Source organism: Larus michahellis, chromosome 1, assembly GCF_964199755.1.
Source record: "Larus michahellis chromosome 1, bLarMic1.1, whole genome shotgun sequence".
In the NCBI taxonomy this organism is placed as follows: domain Eukaryota; kingdom Metazoa; phylum Chordata; class Aves; order Charadriiformes; family Laridae; genus Larus; species Larus michahellis.
Window position 1 is genome coordinate 45,348,667 of NC_133896.1, and position 24,368 is coordinate 45,373,034.

At 38.1% G+C, this 24,368-nt stretch overlaps 1 protein-coding gene across 3 annotated transcripts in view; it reads left to right on the top strand.

Annotated features, from left to right (window-relative positions):
* Positions 1–24,368, top strand: part of TMTC2 (transmembrane O-mannosyltransferase targeting cadherins 2) — a 256,731-nt gene that overhangs the window by 95,710 nt on the left and 136,653 nt on the right. For all 3 annotated transcript variants that reach the window (XM_074574401.1, XM_074574410.1, XM_074574420.1), the window contains exon 2: positions 5,921–6,491. In XM_074574401.1, the coding sequence (XP_074430502.1) occupies positions 5,921–6,491 (571 nt within the window). The remainder of the gene's footprint in view (positions 1–5,920; positions 6,492–24,368) is intronic.

Below are 24,368 nucleotides of genomic sequence, written 5' to 3' on the forward strand. Positions count from 1 at the left end.
TAGCTAATAGTTTTCACTATGAATTACACAAGATAGGAATATTATCTTAAAAATATATGTTGTCTTCAATGTTTGAGCTCTGAGTTTGATGTATTCAGGTATTTCTATACAGTTAGAAAAGGACCATGCTGTTAGTAGAAGATAGCTAGGCACTTGTTTACTTGAACTTTATTTCCCTTTTGTGATGTTAGGTTTTCCTTTAATTAATTTAAAATATGATTTGAACTTAGGTGTTTCCTTCAATGTGTTTGGTACATACAGTCCTATCCTCAGGGCCTAGCCAGCAGCTCAGGATCCTATATATCACGTAGCTAGTTGTTACCCAGTATTTCCCATCTGAACACAGCTGAGTTATTAGCTGTTCCTTAGAGCTTCTCCTAAGAAAATTTGCTTTTAAGAGAATCTGAAAGCTGCAACTTGAAACCCAGAGGACGCACAGAATTTGGTCTCCTGCAGGTGTCCCTAGCTGATATACAACATAGAGATCTTTTTTTGAGAAGTGGCATGGATAAAACTTTACTGCCTGCTGGATTTGTAGATAAATTCCACTTTCACAACTGTTGTGAAGGAATGAACTTTAATACAGAACATGTAAGACATAATTGCCACCAGAAATCTACTAGAATGGCAGATAGTTCCCTTGGGTCTATAATTGATCATGTAAATGAATGTGTTTTTCTGTACTTATGCTTATCCTTTCTTAAGACATCTCTATGTACTAGATAGTATTTTCTGATTTTTCTTTATCCTATCAATACAGACTATGTGTATATTGTAGTCTAAGGCAAGTGTATATTGTAGTCTAAGGCAAGTATGAGAATTGTCCAAAGTATGACAAGCTCTACTTGCCTGGTTTCTGGCCACACACCTGCCTAATAGGTAGCCAGTAGTAGTTTGGAGGGTTGACTCAGCTGCTCTGTGTTTTGGGGCATGTGAAGCTGTTTGTACTCTAAAAAGTAGGCTCTGGCTGTGTTTTCAGGCTTGTCATCTATACAAGTAACATACAATCTTGAAAGCATCCTTAGGATGACTCATTAAGATCCACTGTAAAAATACTCCAGGGTGCTTTCCCATTGCTATTTATGAAAAAGGAGTAAATGAATAATATTCAGAAATGATATTCAGGAAAACCAATGAAGAACCTCCAAGTAGAGACTTGACAGTCCATCACTGCCTATCTATTTTATGTGAGAGAGGGCTGGTCAATGGCTTCCTGTGTGCACGTTTGGGAGTTCTCCTTTTTCTTTAAAATATGTTCTCTACTTCAAATGCTGATGTTCATTTTCAGCATATGGGGACCATTAGCAATATTGAAGCTGGACATAAGGCTTAACGCGTTAAATCACTTTAGAATGTCGCATCTGTTTTTTTACCCCGACGTTAACACCTGGATCAGTTTAGCACTAGCGCAGAAGTTTAGGACATATATAGCTGTTAATTTTAAAAACATCTGGGATTTTTTTGGTGTGTGTATGCATGTATATGTGTGTGTGTGAACTGCTGGATCTCTGGCATTTTTGAGTTTGATGAAAAAAATCTTACTGAATTGCGTTCAAGGTGTGTACCAATCTAGGCAAATAAGCGGTTTATAGGAGGAGGCAGAAGGATTCTTTCGAGTGGATTAGAAATTATGATTTTGCCTTCACAGCTTTTGTCTTTCTTCAGACTTCCATTTTTGAGGAACTGATAGCTGACACTGATTCCTTCCACACACACCACACCCCACCCCGAACCCATCCATTTGTTGTACACTGAATAAGAGATCCCACTCTCCCAGGATGCGTGAAATGGGCAGGCATTAAAAATTGAAGAAAGCAAGTTCCCTGACTGAGTCTGCAAACCTTATCTGAGGCTGCTTGAAAGTAAAAATGCCAATTGTGTTGGAGCTTTGAAAAATGACTTTCCCTTGTGACCCGTTGCCTTTTAGCGAGAGCAGAGTTTAGGGCTGTGTTTGAGTGATGAGTGCAGTTGGAGAGTTTCTCTTGTTATGCCCATTAGCAAGACTGGACTAATCTGCGGGACGTAACCTGAAGGTAAACTGTGAGTGAAGGAGAAGACAAGGCTAATAAGGTGTTTTGTAGTTTCCTTTATCCCAGAGTCTTTCCCGGAGCCAGCAATTAATATTATTTTCTATCTGCGGAGAGACCAAGTGGCTGCTAGTGCGGGAGGCTTTACGAAGGACATGTCAGCGCAACCTGCTAGGCCGTGAAGAGGGACTGCTTTCAAATTTGCCATTGAAATTGGCGGCTAAGCATCAATACTGCAGCAGGGTTAACAGCTTGTTCATTTAGTAATTAAAGAAAAACAGGGCCTTGCCCCAGACAGGTGTCGGGCTGCCAGGGGCCAGACACAGCCCTGGGCCTTGGGCACCTCCCTGGGGCTGAGGCCGGGCTGGGACATGGGCCTGCAGGTGGGCCCGGCTTGGCAGGGCCCATGGCTGGGCAGGGCAGGGCTGTGGGGAGCTGGAGAGTGGCTCTGGGGCACGGGCTGATGGCCGCAAGGGGCTGACATGGGGTCCTGAGCCAGGCAAAGGGTGGAGGGAGCCCCAGGGGGCTGGTGTGGGGTCCTGGTCTGGGGACAGGGTCGGGGGAGCTGGCGAAGAGGGGTCAGGGCTGTCAAGGCCTATTAGTGCCCTTCAGGGTCCTGAGACGAGCGATTTGGTACTATTTATTTCTATTCTTTTATTTTATTAGATACAAAGTTTGTATTTCTCTCCCCTTCACCGAGGTAAACATTTCATTTCCTTTTTTTTTTTTTTTTTTGCCAATGCTGTCAGACAGCCAGGCTGGGCACAGCCAAAGCTGGTTGTGGGCCCACGGGCTGTTTCTGTCTGACCCACCATAACGTGCCCAGTGTGGTGTTGTCCTTGGTCTTACTGGCACCTTATTTGCTTTTGAAGGAAAAATGATGCAGAGTTGCCTGGCTCCAGTATCTCAGGTGCTCGTATTCCTGCGTCTTCCTGCACAGTCAAGTCTAATCTTGGCCAATTGTGTTCTTTAATACATTTTATAATGTGGAACGTGGTAGTTGTTGAACATTAACAAGCAGACTATGTGAAAGTTGCTTTTTTGCTGTAGGACATCTAGTTTCACTCTTGTATTAGACTCCTCTAATATCCCAAAGCATTACACAGACTTTTTTAAAATTCCTTTTACTTTCAAACATTTAGCAAAAAATAACTGTATGGAAAGAACTTTTAACTTTATTTCAAATCTTGACTCATAGAAAATTAAACATTTGGCCCGACTGGACCACTGAGTAAGCTGGAACTGGCAGCTTCTGTATTTTTCGTGCTGACTGACAGGTATTAGTAAGGGCTTAGAATCTGTTACCTTTATGTGCAGGAGAAACTAGGAGCACTTCACAATTTTTTGCTGAATTCAGTACCCAAATGTGGAGTGATCAATACTGTATCATTCAAGGCTTCTTGTTGTAGGGTGGGATGGGTTTTTTGTTTTTTCCTTTTTTTTTTTTTTAATTTTTAATATGAACAGGTCTGAACAGAAAGGGATCAGGGTTGCATCAAGTTTGTTAATAGTCTGTAAATAAAATTTGGCTGAATTAATGCCTTCAGAATGTACAATAAGTTTCTTTATGATTTGGAGAAAAACAGTTTACTTTTGGTGGGAAGCAGTCCAATATGAGTATGTGCTGCATGAAAATGCTCAGCTTAGAGGGAGAGGGCTGGTCTCTTCTTAAGAAGTGTAGCAGCTAGCGTGGAGCTTTTTGTACATGTCTATTGATAGCTGCAGTTCCGTTTTTGTTTTGTTTTGTTTTTTAAAGTGGTTGCATGGCTTCAAGTATTGGAAATGGCCACATTTGCAAACAATATAATAAAATCTACCATTTCGTGGCAACGACCTGTGCACCATCTAGGCTCTTTGTAGCAGAATGCTCTGCCTCAAGGGAGGGCAGTTGTGCTGACATATTAGTGCCACTTATTTTCTTAGTATTTCCCCAAGAAAAAACACTTTTGCAGTTCAAGGTTTCAACTTTAAATCCTGACATCTGATAGCCATTCTTAGCATTTGGGAGTCTGTAGTCTAACATATTATGTTTTTCTCAGAGGAAGGACTCTTTCTAGCCTAACACCTGCTTTATTCTTGCTGAATTCCCAGTTTTCTGATAGTGGTTCTGAGAGTTATACTACAAACTGAAATCACAAACAGAGGAATTGGATTTCAGGAAAGGACTACACCAAAGGACAAGATAAATAATGTGAAAACAAAGATCTTGTTTTCTTCCAGTGTTCTTTTGTGACTGGACTAAAATGAGAAAAATGGGGGTGTGTGTGTGAAAACAAATACAAGCAACCCGATCCGCTGCATAAGTAGAAGTCAAAATGAAAATTTTCAAGTATTCTAGAAAGCATCATCAGATCTTTAAAGGATTTAAGCTGACCTCTCTGTAACCTCCATATGCTCGCAGACAAAAGGACATGCGGAGATGAAGCATGTCTGAAAGCATTACAGCAATGTGCTCCGCACAATGGAAATGCTGAGCTGCGTGGTATTTAGAGTATTTGCATGGAGATTCTGTGGCATAGTATATCAGTGTTTGAGCATTTTTCTTTACAGAACAAGACAACATTCCTGAAACTAATACCATAAAAAAATGGGATTTGGATACAGGTTCCAAGGGACTTGTTTTATTGGGGGTGAGAATGTGAGGGGAGTCTTGGAGTATGAATTAGACTAGGGCATTTCAAACACAGGTCTGAGTTTCACACCAATTTTTTCTTCTTCATCTGAATTGAAAAATTGTTAATTACGGGAATATATTTATTGGAAAAGCAGAAAGAGAGAATGAATAAAGAATTAGATATAAATCATCTCTCTTGTTTAATATTTTTAATAGAAGAATCTTGAGCTGGCTGGATTCTTACTTACCCTGGTAAAATAAATGCTAAATGAGTTAAGCTCAGTAGTAACAACAATGCATCTTTAAATAATTGCTTCAATACAACTTTGGTTATGAAGGCAAGTAGCTAATTAAATTCTAGTCATCTCTTTGCGCTAAGCAGGTCTCACACCTTCTCCCACAGCATAAATTTTAAATGCAAATGATTTGATTTGGACTAACATTATAGGGGACAGATTTTTACAATGCTGAATTAGACATGGAGACTGCTAATGGCTGGCACCAGTCCTTGCCAGGATGGTTGGGAACATAAATGCTGAAAGCCGCAACATTTTTTTTTTTTCTTTCCAATCAAGCTGACACAGACTTGAATTCATAAGCTTATACAACCTAAAAATGTTTTTTTTCCTCACTTGTAAATATCAGAAATTTGAAGAGAAGGTGTATTTTCTTCTGTAAAATATTCTGCTGTCTGCCCCCAGCAAGGTGTTAGCAGAAAAAGTTGTCAGTCAAAATATGTATGAGACAGTTGTGGGAGTGCCCTGTACAGCACCAGTGATTTGCATGCTCCTACCAACTTCTGTATTTATTGTTCGTCCATGTCAGTGAGATTCATTCCAACATCTAAATTAAAATTTCAATATAAAAGGCCAGTTGGGGTTTTAGTTCTGAATTACTGGAGGATCCGTTCTTTCAACAATAATGTTTGTCAGTTTTTCATATTTCTTTTACATTTTAATTATAACTCATCAAATCTTAACTGATTACTCCTGGGTTAGACTCAGAAGAATGTCACTGAAGGGTGTTTTAATTTAATGGAAGCAGCGTAACATCTGTTTCTAATGTTTTAAAAGCCAATTTATATGGAAATTTTGCTTTATTGAGAAGTCAATAGATATGTAGCTTTCTAGCACCTCCTGTAAAAATTCAAAACTTGAATTAAAGCAGCACCAAAGCGATGCCATTCTTTCTTATGGCAGCAGTGTGATTGCATTTTCACAGCCTTTCATTTGTACCCTTTTCTTTCTGCTGAAATTAAGTTTTCATTTGTCTTTTGTAGTCGAGCTATCAAGACAAACCAGGACCTTCTGCCTGAGACGCCGTGGACCCATATCTTCTACAATGACTTTTGGGGGACACTGCTCACTCACAGTGGGAGCCACAAGTCATACAGACCGCTCTGCACGCTTTCCTTCCGCATTAACCATGCCGTCGGAGGGATGGACCCGTGGGGCTACCACCTTGTAAACGTCCTGTTACATGCTGCAGTCACAGGCCTTTTCACAAACTTCTCCAGGATCCTGTTTGGGGATGGGTACTGGACCTTGATAGCAGGCCTGCTGTTTGCATCTCATCCGATCCACACGGAAGCCGTAGCAGGGATCGTAGGGAGGGCAGACATTGGAGCCTGCCTCTTCTTTCTGCTTTCCCTGATGTGTTACGTGAAGCACTGCTCTACCAGAGGTTCCTCACTGAGTACTTGGGGCTGGATCTTGGGAGCAGGGCTGTGTGCAGGATGCAGCATGCTGTGGAAGGAGCAAGGAGTGACTGTTCTGGCCATTTCAGCAGTGTACGATATCTTTGTATTTCATCGGCTGAAAATGCGTCAGATCGTTCCTGCTTTATACAAGGTGAGTCTCCTTTTCTTTCCCATAACTGATCAGTTAAACAGGTGCTAAATGAGTTTTCAAGTACACAATAATTCTTAGTAGTTTAGTCAACTCCCAAAAATAAGCACAGATGTCTAATGCTGAAATAACATTCAAAGCAGTTTAGTATGGGGTTTTTACATTGTGTTTAAACAATGTGTTATTATCCATCGCTATTACTTGGCGCTGGGGATGTATTTTTTTCAATTACTTTCCCTACTTCCAGGAGCTCCCTCCTCATTCTGTTTACCGTTGAGCTCTGGATATCTGGCTGCCTTTTGTAAAGAATTCATTCATGCTTTTATCCTCTTGTATCTTGCAAACTCAGCTTAGTATGGTCGGGTGCAAGTTCGACAGCTGATATCATCTTCAGGCTCCCTGAGGCAAAGGTAGAGCTCTTATTATTCTAGTTTAACACACATGCATAGGACCTGGGTGCATGCCTTTGGCATGTATTTTTTCTCCCATTAGTAGGAGCTGTGACTCAAATGTATTATTGCCTTAACAAAATATCTATTTATCATTTTTTAACTTCTCGCCCAAGAAAACGTAGGATAGGCAAACAAACAAGCCCACCCAAACCCCTTAACTTCCCCCGCCCAAAACCACATGTATTTTAGTGGGACCCAGAAACCCCAGCTGAAATCAAAACTCATTTACATCAGTTGCTGTACAAATGAGTAAGTTGAGTATATGTAATTTTATTTTCAGTGAAATGGCTTTCTTTCAGAAAAATACTAACTTAAAAGGAAAATGTTTCACAGGGACATGTGTTGTTACATTTTTCAGTGAGACATAATCAAGAAAAGCAATAAAACAAAATAAGGCTTTGTGATTTATCTCAAATACTGTGATTTTAAAATTTTGATTTCTCATTCAAATGAATTCAAAAGAAATTGTAGATTTTGATAAAGAAGTGATGGCTTCTGCTTGTATAGAATATGTATCTGTAGTATACAAGGAAAATAGCAGTCAAAAAAACAAGTAGTATCTGATGGTTCCCTCTTAAACTGCTGTGACATGTTGACTTGGTTATCATGCTCTCTTTTCTGACAAAACCGAAAAGGAAAGAATAATTTCTTCTTGGTGTTTGTTTTGTTTTACTCATATCTATTGAAGTGTGTAAGACTGTTGAATATTAGTAGCCAAATACTGTATGCTACATTGTTTACCTAATGCTGAGCAAAACCAAGCAGTCAAGCAATTAAGTTTTTTTTAAATAGTGCATCTGTAACAGCAAGCTTTATTCTGAAAGATACAGGATGAGATTTTTTTTTAAAGTGCTTTGAGGAGTTTGGTTCATAACTCAAGTGTTCACTTATCATATAGAATTAAACAGTGGTAAAAACATTCATACGACATATAGAAAATTCTGAACGCCTTGTGCATGACTTCACACCAAATCTAAACTGGTGTTCCTTGCAGCCTCTCCTCATTGCAGCCTGCAATGGCTAAGAGACAGTCATGGAGCTGGGAAGTTTTTTATTACGGAGTACTCATTGCTCAAAACCAAAACCTTTGCAGACATTTCTGATGAACTTTTCATGGGGAAAAGCTTTTTTTTTTCCCCCCTTTTCTGCTTCAGGGACAGGGTAAAATTGGTCCAGAAAAAACCTAAGTGACACAGGTGAAATCCAAGCTTCTACATCCTAACTCTTTGAACACAAGGCCTCATTTCCCATGTGTGGAGATTTACATTTGGACACCTGGCTTGTGTGTCGTTGTTTTGGTTTTTTTTGCCTCGCATCAGACTTGTCTTGGAAAGCAAACTTGTGTCAATGCCTCAATGTTTTTCCATCTGTAACGATAGAAATAATAATTATGTGCTTTGTAAATTGCAAACCTTTATGGAGATTGGATTGTAGCTGGAGGGAATTTTATGGGGAGGATCCACAGTGAACAAAAATATGAATGTTTTTCTTAATTTGCCAGAAATGCATTTCCTAAGTCACTAAATTACTAGGCTACATTTTCCTTGTACATCTGTTCAGGCTGAGTGCTGCTGACCAAGTTTTACCTCAATTCGAGGGGAGCTTCTGTTCAGTCATTTTCAGTGATGAGGAGCTCAGCTGGGTGCTTCAGTTATAAAATATCTTCAGTAATATCTTTTTTACTTAAATTTTACAAAAATCATTGACAAATTATGTAGGTTTTTCGAAGAACACATGGTCCTGCAGGGCTTGGGATGCCAGGAATATCTTAATTGACCTAGCCTGCTATGAGAAGTCTTTCTCTTTGAGTACTTGTCCGTATACTCTTGTACTCCAGCTTTGCATGGCCTCTACCTTTAACATCTCAGTTTCCTGTTCCCAAGCACTCCATGGGAAGTAAAGGAGTGAAATACAAGCCTTCTGTAAGGGTAATCACTGTAAATTCAAAATAAATAAATAAAGACAGACAGGTGTCTCAAAGAGGAACAAAGGTAGCACCTTAAAAGCAAATTAAAGCAAATGCTTCAGTCTTCTGGAGAACTCTACACTCTATGATAAAAACATTTTAGGGCAATAAAAACATTAGAATTGACCTAAAAACGAAACTGAAAATAATTATTCTAGTGGGTTGCCTTCTTTTCAGTCAGTATTTTCTGAAACACTTTCTCACTGTGTTTATATTTTCTTTGGTCTTTGAGTTTTACCCTTTCACATAAAATACTGTTTAGAGAATGTTCGGGTGAGTGAGACCTGACCTGCTCCATCCGAAGACTGGAAATTGTTTTTGGAGGATGCTATTTAGTTGATATTGATGCTTCATTTGAAAATGGCCAATGCACTTGTAGTTGAGAAATTTGGGTTTTGATTGTAGCATGTCTGACCAATGTTTGACAACTCCTGACCACGAAGGCAAGTTAGATGCTCACCTGTTGATTTGAAGTTACTTTTTAGATTTATTTTCAAGTAATTCCAAGATGATTTCACTGTAAGATTGGCATTTTAAAGTGATAACATGGCTCTTCTGAAACCACTAGTAAGAACAGAGCTAAGTTTTCTTACTGAAAGCTTTGGTTTTAGTTTGATTCTGTGTGTTTATGCATGCAATGATGAAGACAAGTGGAGTTTTTTTTCTTTGTTTTTTTTTTTTTTTAAGTTTTGTATTTAAAATAATCAAAATAAGTGCCCAAGACATTAATTTTTGCCAACAGATTAATTTTTGCATTATGCAGATTTAAAGCACAGATTCAAACAAAAATGAAGAAAGCTTTCAGCTCTGCATCTGTTTGGGATCATTTGGGTGTTGCCTTTTTCTTGCTGCTGCTTTGGCCTTAAATAAAATGTATCTCTAGTAAGAACTGACAAATTCTTCCTTGAACAAACTGTAAAATCTCCTTAAGCAAACAAAATCAACTTTTGGATTAAGGGTTTTATTTATTTTTTCCATGTTGGTGCCTACACTTTTTCGTGCTTGAAAAGACATTCCTGCATTGCAAATTGCATGAGGCCAAAGTAGCCATCTACAGATGAGTCATCCTGTGGTGTTCAACTGGCTTGAGCATACGAAAAACTGGACGGTTTAAGCTGAAAGAAAAAAATCTCCCACCAAACAAAACCCCATCTCATCAGAGAACTCTTTATTAGAATGTCTGGGCAATTAGGAAGAATTGCGTCCATTTACCTGTTCTGAAATTTTTTTTTACTGTGTTTTCCCAGTAGGGAACTGGGGGAGGGCAACTGGGAGGAGGAAGGTGCGGGGGGAACCATCAAAAAGGGCAGTCCAGGAAAAAATTATGGTCTTTTGTAGTTCATTGGAGGGAAGAAGTGTAGAATGGAATCAAGGAAGAAATGAAAATAATTTTAAGAGCTGGTTAGCTTAAATCTGAACTAAATAAGTAAGCAGTAACAATATTAAACTGAATGCAGAATAAACAGCATGCCACTCCAGCTTTGTAAGAGAATGGTGAAAAGGAGCTACCCCTTTCAATCCACCTAACCTTAAGCTAAACCCGGTCCAGCTGAGCTGACACAACTGTTTCCTAGGCTGTGCTGCAAACTGGAGCTGAGAGGAAATGCAGGTAAAAAATAACCCTTAAAAAAATCCCCCCAGATATCCCAGGTATATCTCTAGGAGTTATTTTAAAACTCAATCAATTCAGTTATATGGAGTCCTCATCATTGCCCTACAGACAGCTATACTGGCAAATATTGAGAGGAAAGCTGAGGTGTGGTGGCAGAAGCAAGGAGCGGAGAGTGAGGGATTTGGGGGAGTGGGTTAAAAGACCTGGGTTGCCTTGCTGCCAGCCTGTGGCTTTCGGCTTCTATTAGCCATTTCAGAGTATATCAGGGCAAACTGAAACACAGTTAATTATGTTTAAAGAATAATAAAACCACTGGCCTTCTTCAGGATGGTCAGTGAAGGATGAGCTGGAAAAAGCTGCTTTAAAAACACTCCAGCAGATGGTGGGAGATGGCATTGGGGTGACAAGCCATTTTTTTTCCATTTTGTTCTTATCTTTGGGTCGAGCATCCAATGAATATGAAATGGTGGCTACTACACAATACCAGTAGCTGTTTACTGGGCTCACACCTATTATCATGTGAGTCCTGATTTGTCACATCAAGTACATGACAGCATCCAAGTGCGATTTGAATAGACTGGCAAAGCTTCTGAACAAGGCAGCTGCAGAGCAGGACCACCAGCAGAGCAGATGAATATTACCCCTTATTTAGAAGCTATTCTTAATGCACTTTAAAAATGTATATCGTAGCTACTTATTAAACTATGCAGCTCTTTCCCCTGTCATCTGCGTATTGGTTGTTCGGTAGAACTTGGCTGCTGATTTTTTTCCTTTTGCCAAGTCTTGTATTCCCGTCTGTCTGTGATGTTCTCACTCTGGCTGGCAAAGTTGTCAGTCTGGACCCCGTTTCATTTGGTTAGCTCTATTTTATTCCGTCTGCCTGGCTTTCGAAGCACACGCTGACAAGAATGTATTCTCTGTCTTTAAGGCAGCAGATTTTGATGGAGGTGTGTTTATTGTGGTCATAAATGAGTTGTCTGAAATAAGAACAGTTAAAAAAAAAAAAAAAAGTGGTGCTCTACTGGAGCCAAGCATTTGTTATGGAAGAAAGTTAGGCTTTTGTTTGATTTTTCAGCATTTTAGACCTTGAGTCATTTCCAGTGTAGGTTGCATAGCAGGTACGCAGATTGATTGAGTTGTCGTGTATCACATGTATCAGATGATGGTACCTGTCAGCAGCTAGGCTTGCACATGTTAAACCACCAAAAGTGTAGGAGGAGGAGAGGGGAACCTGACTACTGGAGAGAGCTGTGATCAATTTTGTAATTATAGAAAATATGCAAATTCAGAGGCCTAATTCTTTTGTACTTGCAATCTCCAGCTTGAGAGCAAACCCATTAATCAACATTGCAGTACACAGTCTTCTGTCCAATTAGTAGTACAAAGCTAATATAAACCCTACTGTGCTGCCCTTTTTTCCTCTTTTTTTTTTTTTTTTCTTTTTTTAAGTGGAAATGGAGCTGGACAACATTAGCAGTTAAAAAGATGGGGCAAATGCATTTAAAGCTCATTTTTAATATAATGGTTATGATAAAGTATTTATTGCTGTGTGGTTTATGTGTACAAACTGCCTTACAGAAATAACTAAACCAGATGCATGTTCCACTAATGTTTCACTGCTACAGCATGGTAACATTTTACCAGATCAACATATTGTTGGTACAGAGGGTTTGCTACACTAAAATAAGGAAAACTCTCTTTTCCCATCACTTATTTGATTAAAATCCCACCCCCGCCCCGGGAGCCCTGTCTCACATGTGGAATTAGTTATTGGTATCTATAACTTAACGTGAACCACAAATTGGATTGCAGAATGCATCATCTAACCTTCTGTGCTATTATAACAGTATTGGTTTTGTAAAAAGCAATTTTCTTGGAGGCCCATATTTTATTTAAGGTAATGATGTAAACCTGGGGTCTCCGTGGATGACATGGTCAACCACCAAACCAAGTTTTATAAAACACTACTTTCTTTTATGGTCCTGGAACAGCCTTAGTTGTGGGTGATGTGTATGATTCCTGCTCAAAGTAGAACTTGCTGGGTATTAGATGAAGCTACTGATTTTTGAGAACACTCTAACCTTGAAATAAGCCACTTTATGCATTCTTTACTCTTTGAAGTCGCTACTTTTAGAATTTATCATGCTTTGGAAAGCAATTTCAAAGTAAAATGCTGTTCTTGATTTAAATTTGCAGTTTTGTCATTCTCTTCCGAGGAACTCCAAAGCGTTAGCAGTGTGGTTGTCAGTCTTGCTGGTTTTTCACCTCTTCTCCATCTACAAGTTATGCCATTCTGCAGCAGTGTTTTATCACTGTTTAAAATATAGCTTGATGGTTTATTTTCTGCTTGTTTCCTACAATCTAAGGAATTTTATTATGCTTGAACTTACCCACAGGCCTGGATATTTTGGCAGATCTGATTGGTAAGCTATTATTTTGTAAGTTATTCCTCTCAAACACTTGTGTGGGTATGGTCCAGCCTTAGTCCTGTGGCTTTGAAATGCAGTGTTAGGGCAGCAGCCACTCCCTTGAAGGACAGACCTCGTCCTTGGAGTCACATGTTTAGTAAATGTATTTTTCCTTGAGACTGCTTTTGTCTCACTTAAAAATAATAAATAACTTACAGCTTCAAAACATGACCTGACCTCTCGCAGGTTCATTTTCTCTAACGAGAGCTGCATATTCAAGTGCACTAAGCTGTTAAATGTTGCATTTGTGCGCTGTAACCTTTTGTATTTGAAGAGCTGAGGAAAAGATTGGGAGCTCCACTGCCAGCTGGGGCCCCATTTGTTCCCTAGCTGTGATCTCTCATTCTGTGGTGGTCAGCTGGGGGTTAATTCTTCTGGCAGCTTTAAATCTGTACAAAATCGTGGAAATGCTGAGACGAATGTGCCTGCACATACATTGCTCATATTTGCGGATGAGCCAGCCTGGTGCTTTTCTCTTCACTCTGCTGGATGGCAGCAGCATGAGGCCTGTATGGTCTTGACCATCGCTCCCCCTCCCCCTAGCAGATATTTCCTAGACAAAAGAAGCTTTTTGCAATTTACTTCTTTCTTGACAATTTCAAGTAGCTAATACTGTTGTTTCCTGTAGTTCCCACAGCTCCTTGCTGCTTTTCCTTTTGATCCTGAAATAAGAAAAGCAAGATTGGCCTCCACTATCTCTCTTCTCAGAGATATTGATCTCCTGCAGGTCCCTGTGATGTCAGTGGAGTGGTACTGAATTGGACATCAATATGTATAAATAGCTGTTGTTTCCTGAAAATATTTTCACGGGGTGTTTTAAATCACTGAAACAGATCACATATGACAGAAATACAGCGTCCTAAGGCAAATTTAGCAAATGTTGTGTTTTGTGTTTTTTTGCCTTTTTTCTTTTTTATTGTCTTTTTGTTTGGTTTTGGTTTTGTTTTGTTTTTAAATGAGGAAACATAAGATATCTTGCTGAAGTCACTGGCTTAAAACGGATTATATTTTAATATTAAATCTGTAATGTCTGTCGTAGAATTGCTACTAAAATCTGCTTTACTTTTGTCTACCTGCTTGAAGTCTACAATAATATTTTGGAGACTGTATTTGAGAATTCCTCTCTGGAAAGGTGGAAAAGACAAAGGCTTCTTTAATAAACGAGTAAGTAAATGGAAAAAAGAGAAGCCTTTTTCATATTCACAGGGACCGTGAAGACATGAAGAACCTTCAGTTTAACAGAGAGGTTAGTTTGCAAGATAAAGGTTGTCACTGTCTTCAGTCTTGCCTAAGATTTATACCGCATGGTAGCATGCAAAGTATGCTGTGTGTTCTTCCATTCTTCCCTCTGGTTTAAAAGGGATCTCTTCAGGCGCAGGGTGAAAAAGCTTCCAGGGGATTGCACAGTTGGTGTTAGCACTTATTTTTCATTCTGAGGTTACATGCTAATTACTAATATCAAGAACGGCGTGACTTTTTCATGGTGCTGTTTAATTACAGGTTATTGGTGGGCTTGCCACTTTGCAGTTTACAAAACCTGTGCAAATAGTATTGATCTGGCAATGTTACTCTCCTAGCTTTTAATGTTTTCAAAATATTTAATAAATCAAGTTCAAACTTACCACAGTGTGTAACAACTGTGTTTCAGAACATTAGGAATATTTGCAGGTGTTGGATTTTCTTCATCTTAGTGATTACTTTAGCTACCTAATTGAAGAAACTTTGTAAAACTGTGTTTTTCTGACAGCTGGCAATTTTCCTGTTTAAAATATCAGTATTAAAGAACAGTTATATTTCATGCTTTTTGGTAGGGATGGTCAATGTATTAAGTATTTTATGCTAGAGATAAGGGGACTGTGAACTTTGAGGTGTAGGAAATACATGCAGCTTTGGCCCGTCTTCAGTTTTCCGTTTGTTCACAAGCTGGAAAGCTGTGTCCCGTTTCCCTCTAGCTCTGCTTCTCCCATGTGTCGGTTGTCTGGGTGCTGGCCACGAAATGGGAAAAACAACATACAGTGCTAAAGCTAAGTGGTGTCTCAGTGAGTGAAATGTCTCCTGGTGTAATTCCTCTCATGTAGATTTGCTGCAGGAGTTACACCTTTCTGCTTAAACCTGTTTTGGTGCCTTGGTTAAAATGCATGCATTCATGATCATATTCGTCAAGTATGTATCCCTTGTGTTTGTTAAATGCCAGAAATTTTATACCTGCACCTTGCATACAAATGATCAGTCGTGAGTACTTTACATTAGCCTCCTAATGTCATGTTTAGGCACTTAAATGTCCTGATTTGATGAAGTGCTGCGTGCTTGTAGTTCCTGGTGAGCTTTACTGAATGAACCCATGGCACTTGGTTGATCACAGCTAAATAGCAAGCTAGACTGTCTGCTCCCAGCAGTCAGGGCATGACTGAATAGTGTCAGAAGAGAAAAATCTGTATGTCCCCAGTCAGAATCAAACAGATTAGGGAGCAGGTGCAGCTTCTGGATGCTCTCAGTTCTGACTCCCAGCAGTGCGTCACAGCACCTTTGGGAAAGATAACAGAGCTGAGAGTATGTGAAGATCAGGCTTCTGATTTTTTGAGCATCTTAACTGCAGTCACCTAAGTTTCAGAACTGTAGTGCTCGGAAAGCATTGCCCGCGTCTATTCGATAGAACTGGATTCTCAAAGACACTTGTCTTCCTGGAGTCCTACCCAAGACTACTCATGGACTCCTGGTACCTGAGCATGATCTCTGATTCCAGACCTGGGAGAACATGCTTTGAAGGAGCAGGAACAGATGGAAACCCCGAGCCACGAGGGAGACTTTTCTCTTGGTATTAGGTTTAATTTTGAATTTCCTGGCTTATGCTCATTTTTGCTTAAGTCGTAATGATTTAATGATTATGTGCACGCTTTTTCCAAGGTGAGTGATTCTAAACATTAACCTATGTAGACAGTTACAATATTAAAAAGAGGGAAAATATAAGTATATGAGATTTACTGTGGAAACAGCCAGTTGTGATAGAATGCAGCAAACACTTTCTGGCATATTTACTGGAGGAACTGAATGATATTTTGTACGTATGCCTGTATTTCTTTTTCCAGCTGCAATGTAGATTAGGTATGGGGAGAGAAGGAACACAGGCTTGCAATCCTGTAGCTGACTTTACGGGTCAGTTGTTTGGAGGTAAATTTCTAGCCTCAGTAACCTTGAATGTCTCTTAGAAAAGAGAAGAATCCCTCGATGCTGTGGATAGTCCACATTGGGCGAAGGGAGGAAACAAAATATTTTTTGTTCCGAAGTTTCTAGGAAACTAATTGAAAATGCACATGAGGAAATGATGTTAAAATTATCCAGAAGCTTTTGGGGGAAGGGAGGGAGAATTTGCGTACTTTGTGCTCTTAAATGCCAGGTAGAACATGTGTACCTTTTTATGATCAGAATGGTAAGACTTTCAGACACATACACTTCTAAGGCTGTAGATTTGATTGGGTTGTGCAAAAGTCAGAGCTTCTGTGACATTTAATCACCAAAATCTTGTTTTTCTCCTTGACAATAAAATATAGAAATAAATTCCCATAGCAACGAAGTCTTTAAAGTGAGTGTAGGGGCATATTGAGTTAATAAAGGCAATGAGGGAGCAGAGGAAAAGAGAGGGTAGAATTGTATTGAGTCTCTGTAAATTCTTTCTCTCCCAGAAAACAGGACTTCGGGGGTTATGGATAAATTTTTTGCATGTTTTAGTCTGCATGTTTTAAAAGTATCTTGGGCAGCTTGTACTGCTGTAGAGCACAATGAAGCTTGCATCAACAGCAGTGTTTATTCAGTAGGAATTGTGAGATTATAGTTTATTTTTAAAATATACATTTATTGTAGTTCCATCTCTTATTTGGAGACTTTTATCCTTAAAAGACATTATTAGAAGTGGCAAAACACCGCAACAAAATAGCTCTCAAGAGTTTTAAAATAGAAGCAATGCCAATTTTTTTAACTTTATTTCTTGTTTCTTTGGACTACTTTATATATAGTATTTTTGGCTTCTTGTAATTTGAAATCTGTGGAAAGTAAGCATTAGCAATTTTGTAGAGTGATTTTTGTTGTTATTGTTGCTTTTGTTTTTTGTTTAAACCATTATATATTTTTACCTCTTCTGACCCGAGCTTTTAACCAAGAACTTGACTTTTTGTCAGTAATTCTGGTTGAGAATATGGATTAAAAAATACCTGGTTCCATGGTTTTGCAATCCTGTTTATTTACAAAGAAAATCCCAAGTATAATTTCTCCTAGAACAAAAAGTATCAAATTCTGTATTTTTATCCCAGTTCTAAATCCCTTTCACCTAGCATTGCAGAGCTCCCTCTTGTATCTTACTCAGGAGGAAGTTACCTGCATAATGTATATTTTTATCTTGCTTTCTTTGCACCTTATGTGATCTCTTACTGATGCACATGTATACATATCTCTCATGTAAAAAAAAAACCAAACAAAAAAACCCCCAAAACCCCTAAAAGCCCCACAAACAAGCTAAATAAAATCACTCCAACACAAACAAAAAACCCAAACAAAAAAGAAGTCCAAACAAAAGCAAAACCAAAAAAACACCCTCAAAACCAAAATAAAACCCACCCTACCTTCTGTGCATGCATCTTTTTTCTGGTAGTGACATCTTTCCTTGGAAGAGGAAATCAACTGATTATTTCAATCAACTTCTGTAAAAGATATTAATGGTAAGAAACTCTTATCTTAATGGTAAAACGTAGAAGCATCCAAGCTAGCTAACTCAAGGAACCTTGGTACAGACCGCAAAAACAGGTCTAAAGGCAAGGTAAGTAGATGGGTTCCTTGGCTGGCTGATACTAGATTGGTGTTAGTGCACAAAATTTGAAGCTGGCCAGGCAGATACATATACATTGGTCGTGATTTGACCTGAGCATTCATGAGCCCTCTTTTTATCAAGATGCACTGCAGTCAAAATAACTTAGCACTGTCATTGTCTCCGGCCCTCTAAAATCAGAAGAAAGTGTTAAGAATAGAGAGGTAAATGTTAACTTTGGAAAGTTTTCAGTTGCTTTCTGTTTTGCAAATCTATAGAGTAAATCTTTTCAGGATAATCCTGAAGTTTGAAAAGGGGGAAAAAAAATTCCTTGCAGGATGAAAATTGTGCTGCTTACTTGCTTTTAGGGTACAGTAAAACGAAACTGTGAGCTGGCTGCAGTTGTGGCAGATTACTTCATCTCTAAACAGCACCAGTTTTTACCTGCAGTTACACTTTAGGTGTTGTATGTAAGCCAAATTTAAAAAAAAAAAAAAAAAAAAAAAAAAAAGAACAAGCTGCTATGTTCGTATTCTAATTATTGTTTTGGTAGCTCTGTGATGATGTATTTTGAAGATGTGTAGTTTCTAAATTGAAATTTAAAAAAACACGCCTCTCTTAAATCCATCAATTTTTACTCTAGAAAATTGTTTTTGCTCCATCATAGACCATGATATATATGGTACTGTATTAGCTCTAGACCCTTTCAAATAACTGTATGTACCTTGGCACTGTTGTGCTCGTGATATGGTGTGTTGTGAGCAATCTGTGCATAGTAACAAAAAGGTTGATGTGTCCTTGTGCTCTCAGGTTGGTCTCCAAGGCTCTGCAGTACCCAGATGGCTCCTCTGTGCTCTGATAATTTGATAATAACCCTTGCCATCATCATGTGAAATAATGAAGATATGAGTGTCTGTGTAGCTTCTTCACTAATACCTGCCTTGTTCATATTTATGACTGAAATCTCCATCCAGTAAGGAAGTGATGTATTTGTTAATAGCTACATGGAATAGATCTCTCGTTCAGTGGTAGCCTGGTTTCCTACTAGAAATAAATTCAGTCTGAAATGATAGCCTTATTCTGAAACAGCAGTGATTTGGTAGGTTTATTAATGAAAATAATGCTCCTTGACATAGTCCTTAATGCTCAATGTTTTTAGCTTCAGGTCTAAACCAATCCTAATTAAAGCTTCTTTCCCCGCCCCCCCCCCCAGCCTCTGTATTCAGAGGAAAGAGTTTCTGTGCCTGCTTAAGTCCAGCTCTTTGGTCTAGCTGCCTAAAGTGTAAGGAAGAAAGGGACAAATGAGTAATGAAGGGTTGATTAAAAAGCTGGGTGTACAACATGGAAGCAAAAATTTGAGAATCTATACAGGCTAACCATTCCTATATTAATCAGCAGAGATGTTCTTATAAGCCAGAAGATGTAGCACCTCTCCTCTGCCCTTATTATAGGCAGTGTTTGTAGGTTTGCTTATGAGTTTTGGCAGACTAGTGAAAAGTGAAATTTTATAAAATTTTATTTGATATGTGACCTTGCGTTCTGTGGCACTTGGTGGTTAGCAACCAACATATTGCCTTGCTGGTGTAATAAATTCGTGTTTTAATACAGTTGTTTTACTTGTAGTGTAGCAGACAGCTTCAGACCCTCAGGGGGAGCTTTTTAAGTCTGTCTGTCTGTCTCTCAGATGGTCTGCTTTGCTATTTCATCCTCTTGGCTTGGTTACAGTATTTTGATTAAATGTTACATTAGTATGATAGACAAACCCTTTGAAATATTCAGATTTGTTTTTAAAAAAGGTATTTAAAAAAAACCCAACAACCCACAAAGCAACATAAATGTCCAAAACCTCATTGCAGACTTAACCTTTTTGAGTGTCCCAAAGCTTTGCTGCTTGGCATCAACAGGCTTTTTGTGAGCTCGTTAACGTGAAGAGTTGCAGCAAAACAGCTCAGAAATTTTCTCACTAAAAGTTCTAGAAATGCTTTTTAAAATAATATGCATTTGCATCTTGTATCTTGTTGAATCCTTCCAGGAAACTCAATTTTCTATGCATTAAAGCAAATAAGTAAATTGTTTTCCATTATTTTTTTTTCCTGTTGGTAATGTTGGTGGCTGTGGAAATTCAAGTACATTGTTTTCTCTACACATAGTTTTTTGGTAATCTGATATATTCTGCCATTAACACTCTGCTACAGCTAATTGTGAATTACATAGGCTGCTTGCAGACGTATAGACTCCTTGTGGAAGTTTGTTTAAATGTAGATGTCCAGTTAACATTATCCCAACTTCAGCATATAGTATCTCTCTCTCTATATATATAGAATATATATACATATATTCTATGTGCTGTCCTAAGAGTGAAGCCCACATGGTTTTAAAATGGGACTGTAGTATTTTTCTGTGTGATGTTCTGTGAATATCCTACTGAACCCAGAAGGAGGGCTTCATGCTCAAAAGTTGTTCTTTTTTTTTTTTATTTTCTAACGGTATTTAATGATCTAATAGAAGCTGTCCTTATGATATGCATAAGCCATCATAGGTGCAACTCTACTTGTGTGTAGGGAACAGTGATATTCTTCCTGGCTGTGAAAATGATTTGAAAAGTAGTTCTTCTGTCACTAATGCTAAACTTTTTTTTTTGAATGAACAAACATGTTTGCAAGATCCTGAAAGTTCTTAGTCAAGATTTGCTTCTCAAATTTTGCTTTGGTTGCTGTATTTTCTTGGTGTGTAGGCCATGAATGACTGGGCCTGAAGACAGAGTATCTAGAGATACACCCCTCAAAATGGGAGGCAGCTTAAACAAGATCTAAACTGTCAAAGGATTGGCAAAAAGGCTTTTTGACTTATGACAAGTTAATGTGTGGTTTTCAAAGTCCTTCTGCAACAAGTTTCTCTTGATATCTTTCAAGTTACGGGAGAAATAGCAGAATAGGGAAAGATGACTGTGTTTTGGGTAGCTTTTCCCTAATGTGCAGAGAGAAAATCTTTCATTTGTTGGAAACTATTGTGTCCTTTGGATGGTAAAAAATTTAGGCGGTGGGTAATACAGGTAAATAAATCCTAAATGTTTACCCACAGCTACTTCAGATAGGAAATGTCAATGCAGCCTGGCTGCCACTCAAGTCTGGTTAATCAATTTCCACATTAAGCATACCATTTGGACCCCACTGGACACTAAGGACTTTTCATCTAAACTTAACAGCAGCAATGGACTTTAAAGGATTATGGTTCTACTAGAAGATTTCTCTGATATTGAAGTATGGGATTATTGTATGTATGCCTTAATTTGGGAGTTTAGATTTTTTTTGTAAGGTTTGTCGCCATCTCTAAAAAACTGTGATGTTTTTCAAAGACTGCTCAAAAAATTATGTGGATGAAGATCACATTGAAATGCTTGATGCAAAGTCAAAATTCCTATTGCATAATCACAGTTAATCTGCTTTAGCCTGTTTGAACTGCCTGTCAGGGACATCCAGATTTGATATGTTGCAGAAAAGAATACAAGATTGTCATGGGGCTACTTAAATATGAGAGAAAGTTGTGGGTAAGTGACTGGAAAATACCAGGATCATGACATGATTTTGTACCCAAGTGGCATTTTTTCATGAAGTTAACAAACGCTTTTAATAACAAACAACATTACTTTTGTAAAGGGGAAATAAAAGAATACAAGGACAGATAAATCTTTCAGAAGAAACCCAAGGGCAGTGAAAACCAGAATGATTTAATGGTTGCCAAAAAGAGTGACGTGAAAGACACTGTTAGCAACAGAGAAAGGGAAGAACTTCATTAGAGACCGTGAGGAGGGGCTGAAAAAAACAACCCTCACCCCCTGAAAAGCCCCCCTCAAAAACTATGCAAAATCAAGATGCAGACTTTGTTACTAAAATAATTTTCTAAGAATAACAGACCAGTTTGAGCAGCTGGGAAACAAGGAAGAATGTACATGAAGTTAATCCTATTTTTTTTGTTTAGAAAGATTGTAAAGTAAAACAAGATGATGAAGAGAATGGAATGTAATAAGAAAAATATGAATTCATAATGTTGTCGAATCTTGAGTTCAGAGTTTAAATTAGAGCTCAGGCTTTAAAGTTTTAGTTTCCCACTCAGTAGAAATCTTAGTATACAGAGAGGAATGTGTGTGTATTCATATTTTGATATGCATTCATTTAGTAAGTAGATCATACACTGTGCTAGCACTAGACTTCTGAAGGGATGGTGGCTCATCTTACCAAGAAATTCTGAATTTTTAAATGTAAAAATTTAATTAAATACACAGATTCTTTGCAGTAGTTTCAAAAGTTTGTTGTCTGAATTTTGAATCCTACATTTCTGTTATATTTCGTATCCTTCTCAATTTTGCTTTAAAAATAATTCATATTGGTTTTGTTAAGACTGTTACCGCGGGGATGAAAACCTAGGTAGCTGACAGACAAACCAGAGGGATAAATGATTGTCACAAATAACTGGGATGTTAGAGGCTTATATTTGGGTCTGTATTATTCTATGTCTTTGTAAGTATTTTATAAGAGTTGCTTAAAATGCACTAAGGAAATTTATAGAGGATTTTGTAATTAAAGGACTCAAGTATACCACAAGTGAAAGGAGATAGCACAAATGACAGCTCTCAAGCTAACAGAGGTAATCTTTTTGAGGTCATTTGAAACATTTCCAGATGACTAAGATAAATACCTCTTTTATGTATCTTGTCCTTTTATTACAACAGAGGATCTCAGAAGCATGCTTTTTTTGGTTTTGTCCTACTAAACTCAACCCCTGTGCCTTTGCACCTTGCCCATCTGCTGCGGTTTTTATGCTGCCAAGTGTTTCTTTAATAGGTGCTCTGTTGTGCTCAAGTATACATTTGGAACTGGAAGAGGGGACCTAAACTTAATGACATGAAATTTCAAAGTGGCTTTAAGAGATGAGAGCAAATTTGCTTGTAAGAAATGATAATCTAAAACTAATGATCACATATGTTCTCTCAGGTAAATGAAATTATTACCATACCTAAAGCTGCGATACAGATTTGCCCTTCCTATCTTCCACTTACCATTTACAAGTATTGCGAAGTTATACTATTAACTGTGATTTCAGAAGAGTGCCATTGGGATTGAATTAAAGAGGGTTTAGGCTCCTGGAATTTATGAAGATATGTGCAAACATTTAGGCACTACTACCAAAAATGGATTAGAAATGTGGATATGAAAATTTGTTTGAAAAAATGCTAGTTAATGCAGTGGATTTGTTTGAAAACAGGCCAGCTGTGTAAAGAAAGTTTGGGTGGTGGTGGTAGAAAATACAAACCAGATGTTAGGAGAAGAATATGAAAATCCTAATTGTGAAAGCGTGTCCTACTATATCTTCCTAAAAATGATAAGGATCAGTGAATTTAACCTGAATGTCTCTGTGCTGTGGTAGGAGAGAAACCATCACTAAAATAGATTCTGTGGGCTATATCATTCTGCCATAATGCAAGAATGAAGTTATTCCTTGCTATATAACTTTTTGACATTGAAAGCCAAAACTTTTTCAGAATTTTCTCCACATGAGATGATTATGGGTAAAAAAAGTTAGACACCAGACCAGAGCAGCAGCAAGTCAGGGGCTAGATACTTTGATGTTTTTTTATCTATAAGGGAAACTAGAAAAGAAAATATGCCAGGTCAGCATAAAGATGATTGAGAGTTGACTGTTAATTTATAAATAATTGAATAACAATGCTTGAATGGACTTTTTTTCATGTCCTCTAGCAAGGAATGAGCCTCTCTTATACCCGATTGTGGCAATATTCCTCCAAGTTAAACATGGAAACCTATTATACAGGATGAATAGAGCCAGGTTGGAAAAGTTTATAATCAGGAGGAAAAAGGTAGATAAATCATGGAAGCGGAATGTGTTATTAATTCATAGTGAATTGTCTCATATCTTTAGATCTTGCCTTTACCTTCATGCTTTGTCAGAAGAAACACATCCTATAAAAATATAAATCTGAAAAGAGAGAGGAGAAAATACAAGTTGGCCATATATGCTCATTTGTCAAGACAGATTAGTCCTGACTCTGCCATAACCACACAATAGATCAGGCCAAGACCTGAACAAGACATTTCTTCAACTAGTTTCTGTGAAATAACCCTTTGCTTTAGAATAACAATATTATACACACCAAATGTAGACACAGTTCATTTATACATACCCATACAGTAGACTTGTCTTAGAAGGCTTTCTTTTAGTAAAAATAAAAGCAATTGCTCTCCTGTGAGCTCTGTTGAGTCCCAAGGACACAACTGTTTATTGTTGTTTTAATGTGATCAATGATAACCTCAAGGTGAAAATTTCAAAGTCTTATCTAAATATATAATCTTTAATATTCCAGCAAGAAAATGAAGTAGCAAAAAAATCGCTGAACCTGAGAGACCTGCTAATTGTCTGTGCATCTCTATCAACCATGTCGAAGAGATACTTTGCCAGTGAGATTGCGGTGTGCATGTCTCTCTCTAGGGCTAGTAGAAATTTTTATTATGAAGAAGGATTTTAAAATGCATTTGACCAATCTTACTTTTTATTGTCAACTGTTTGGATAA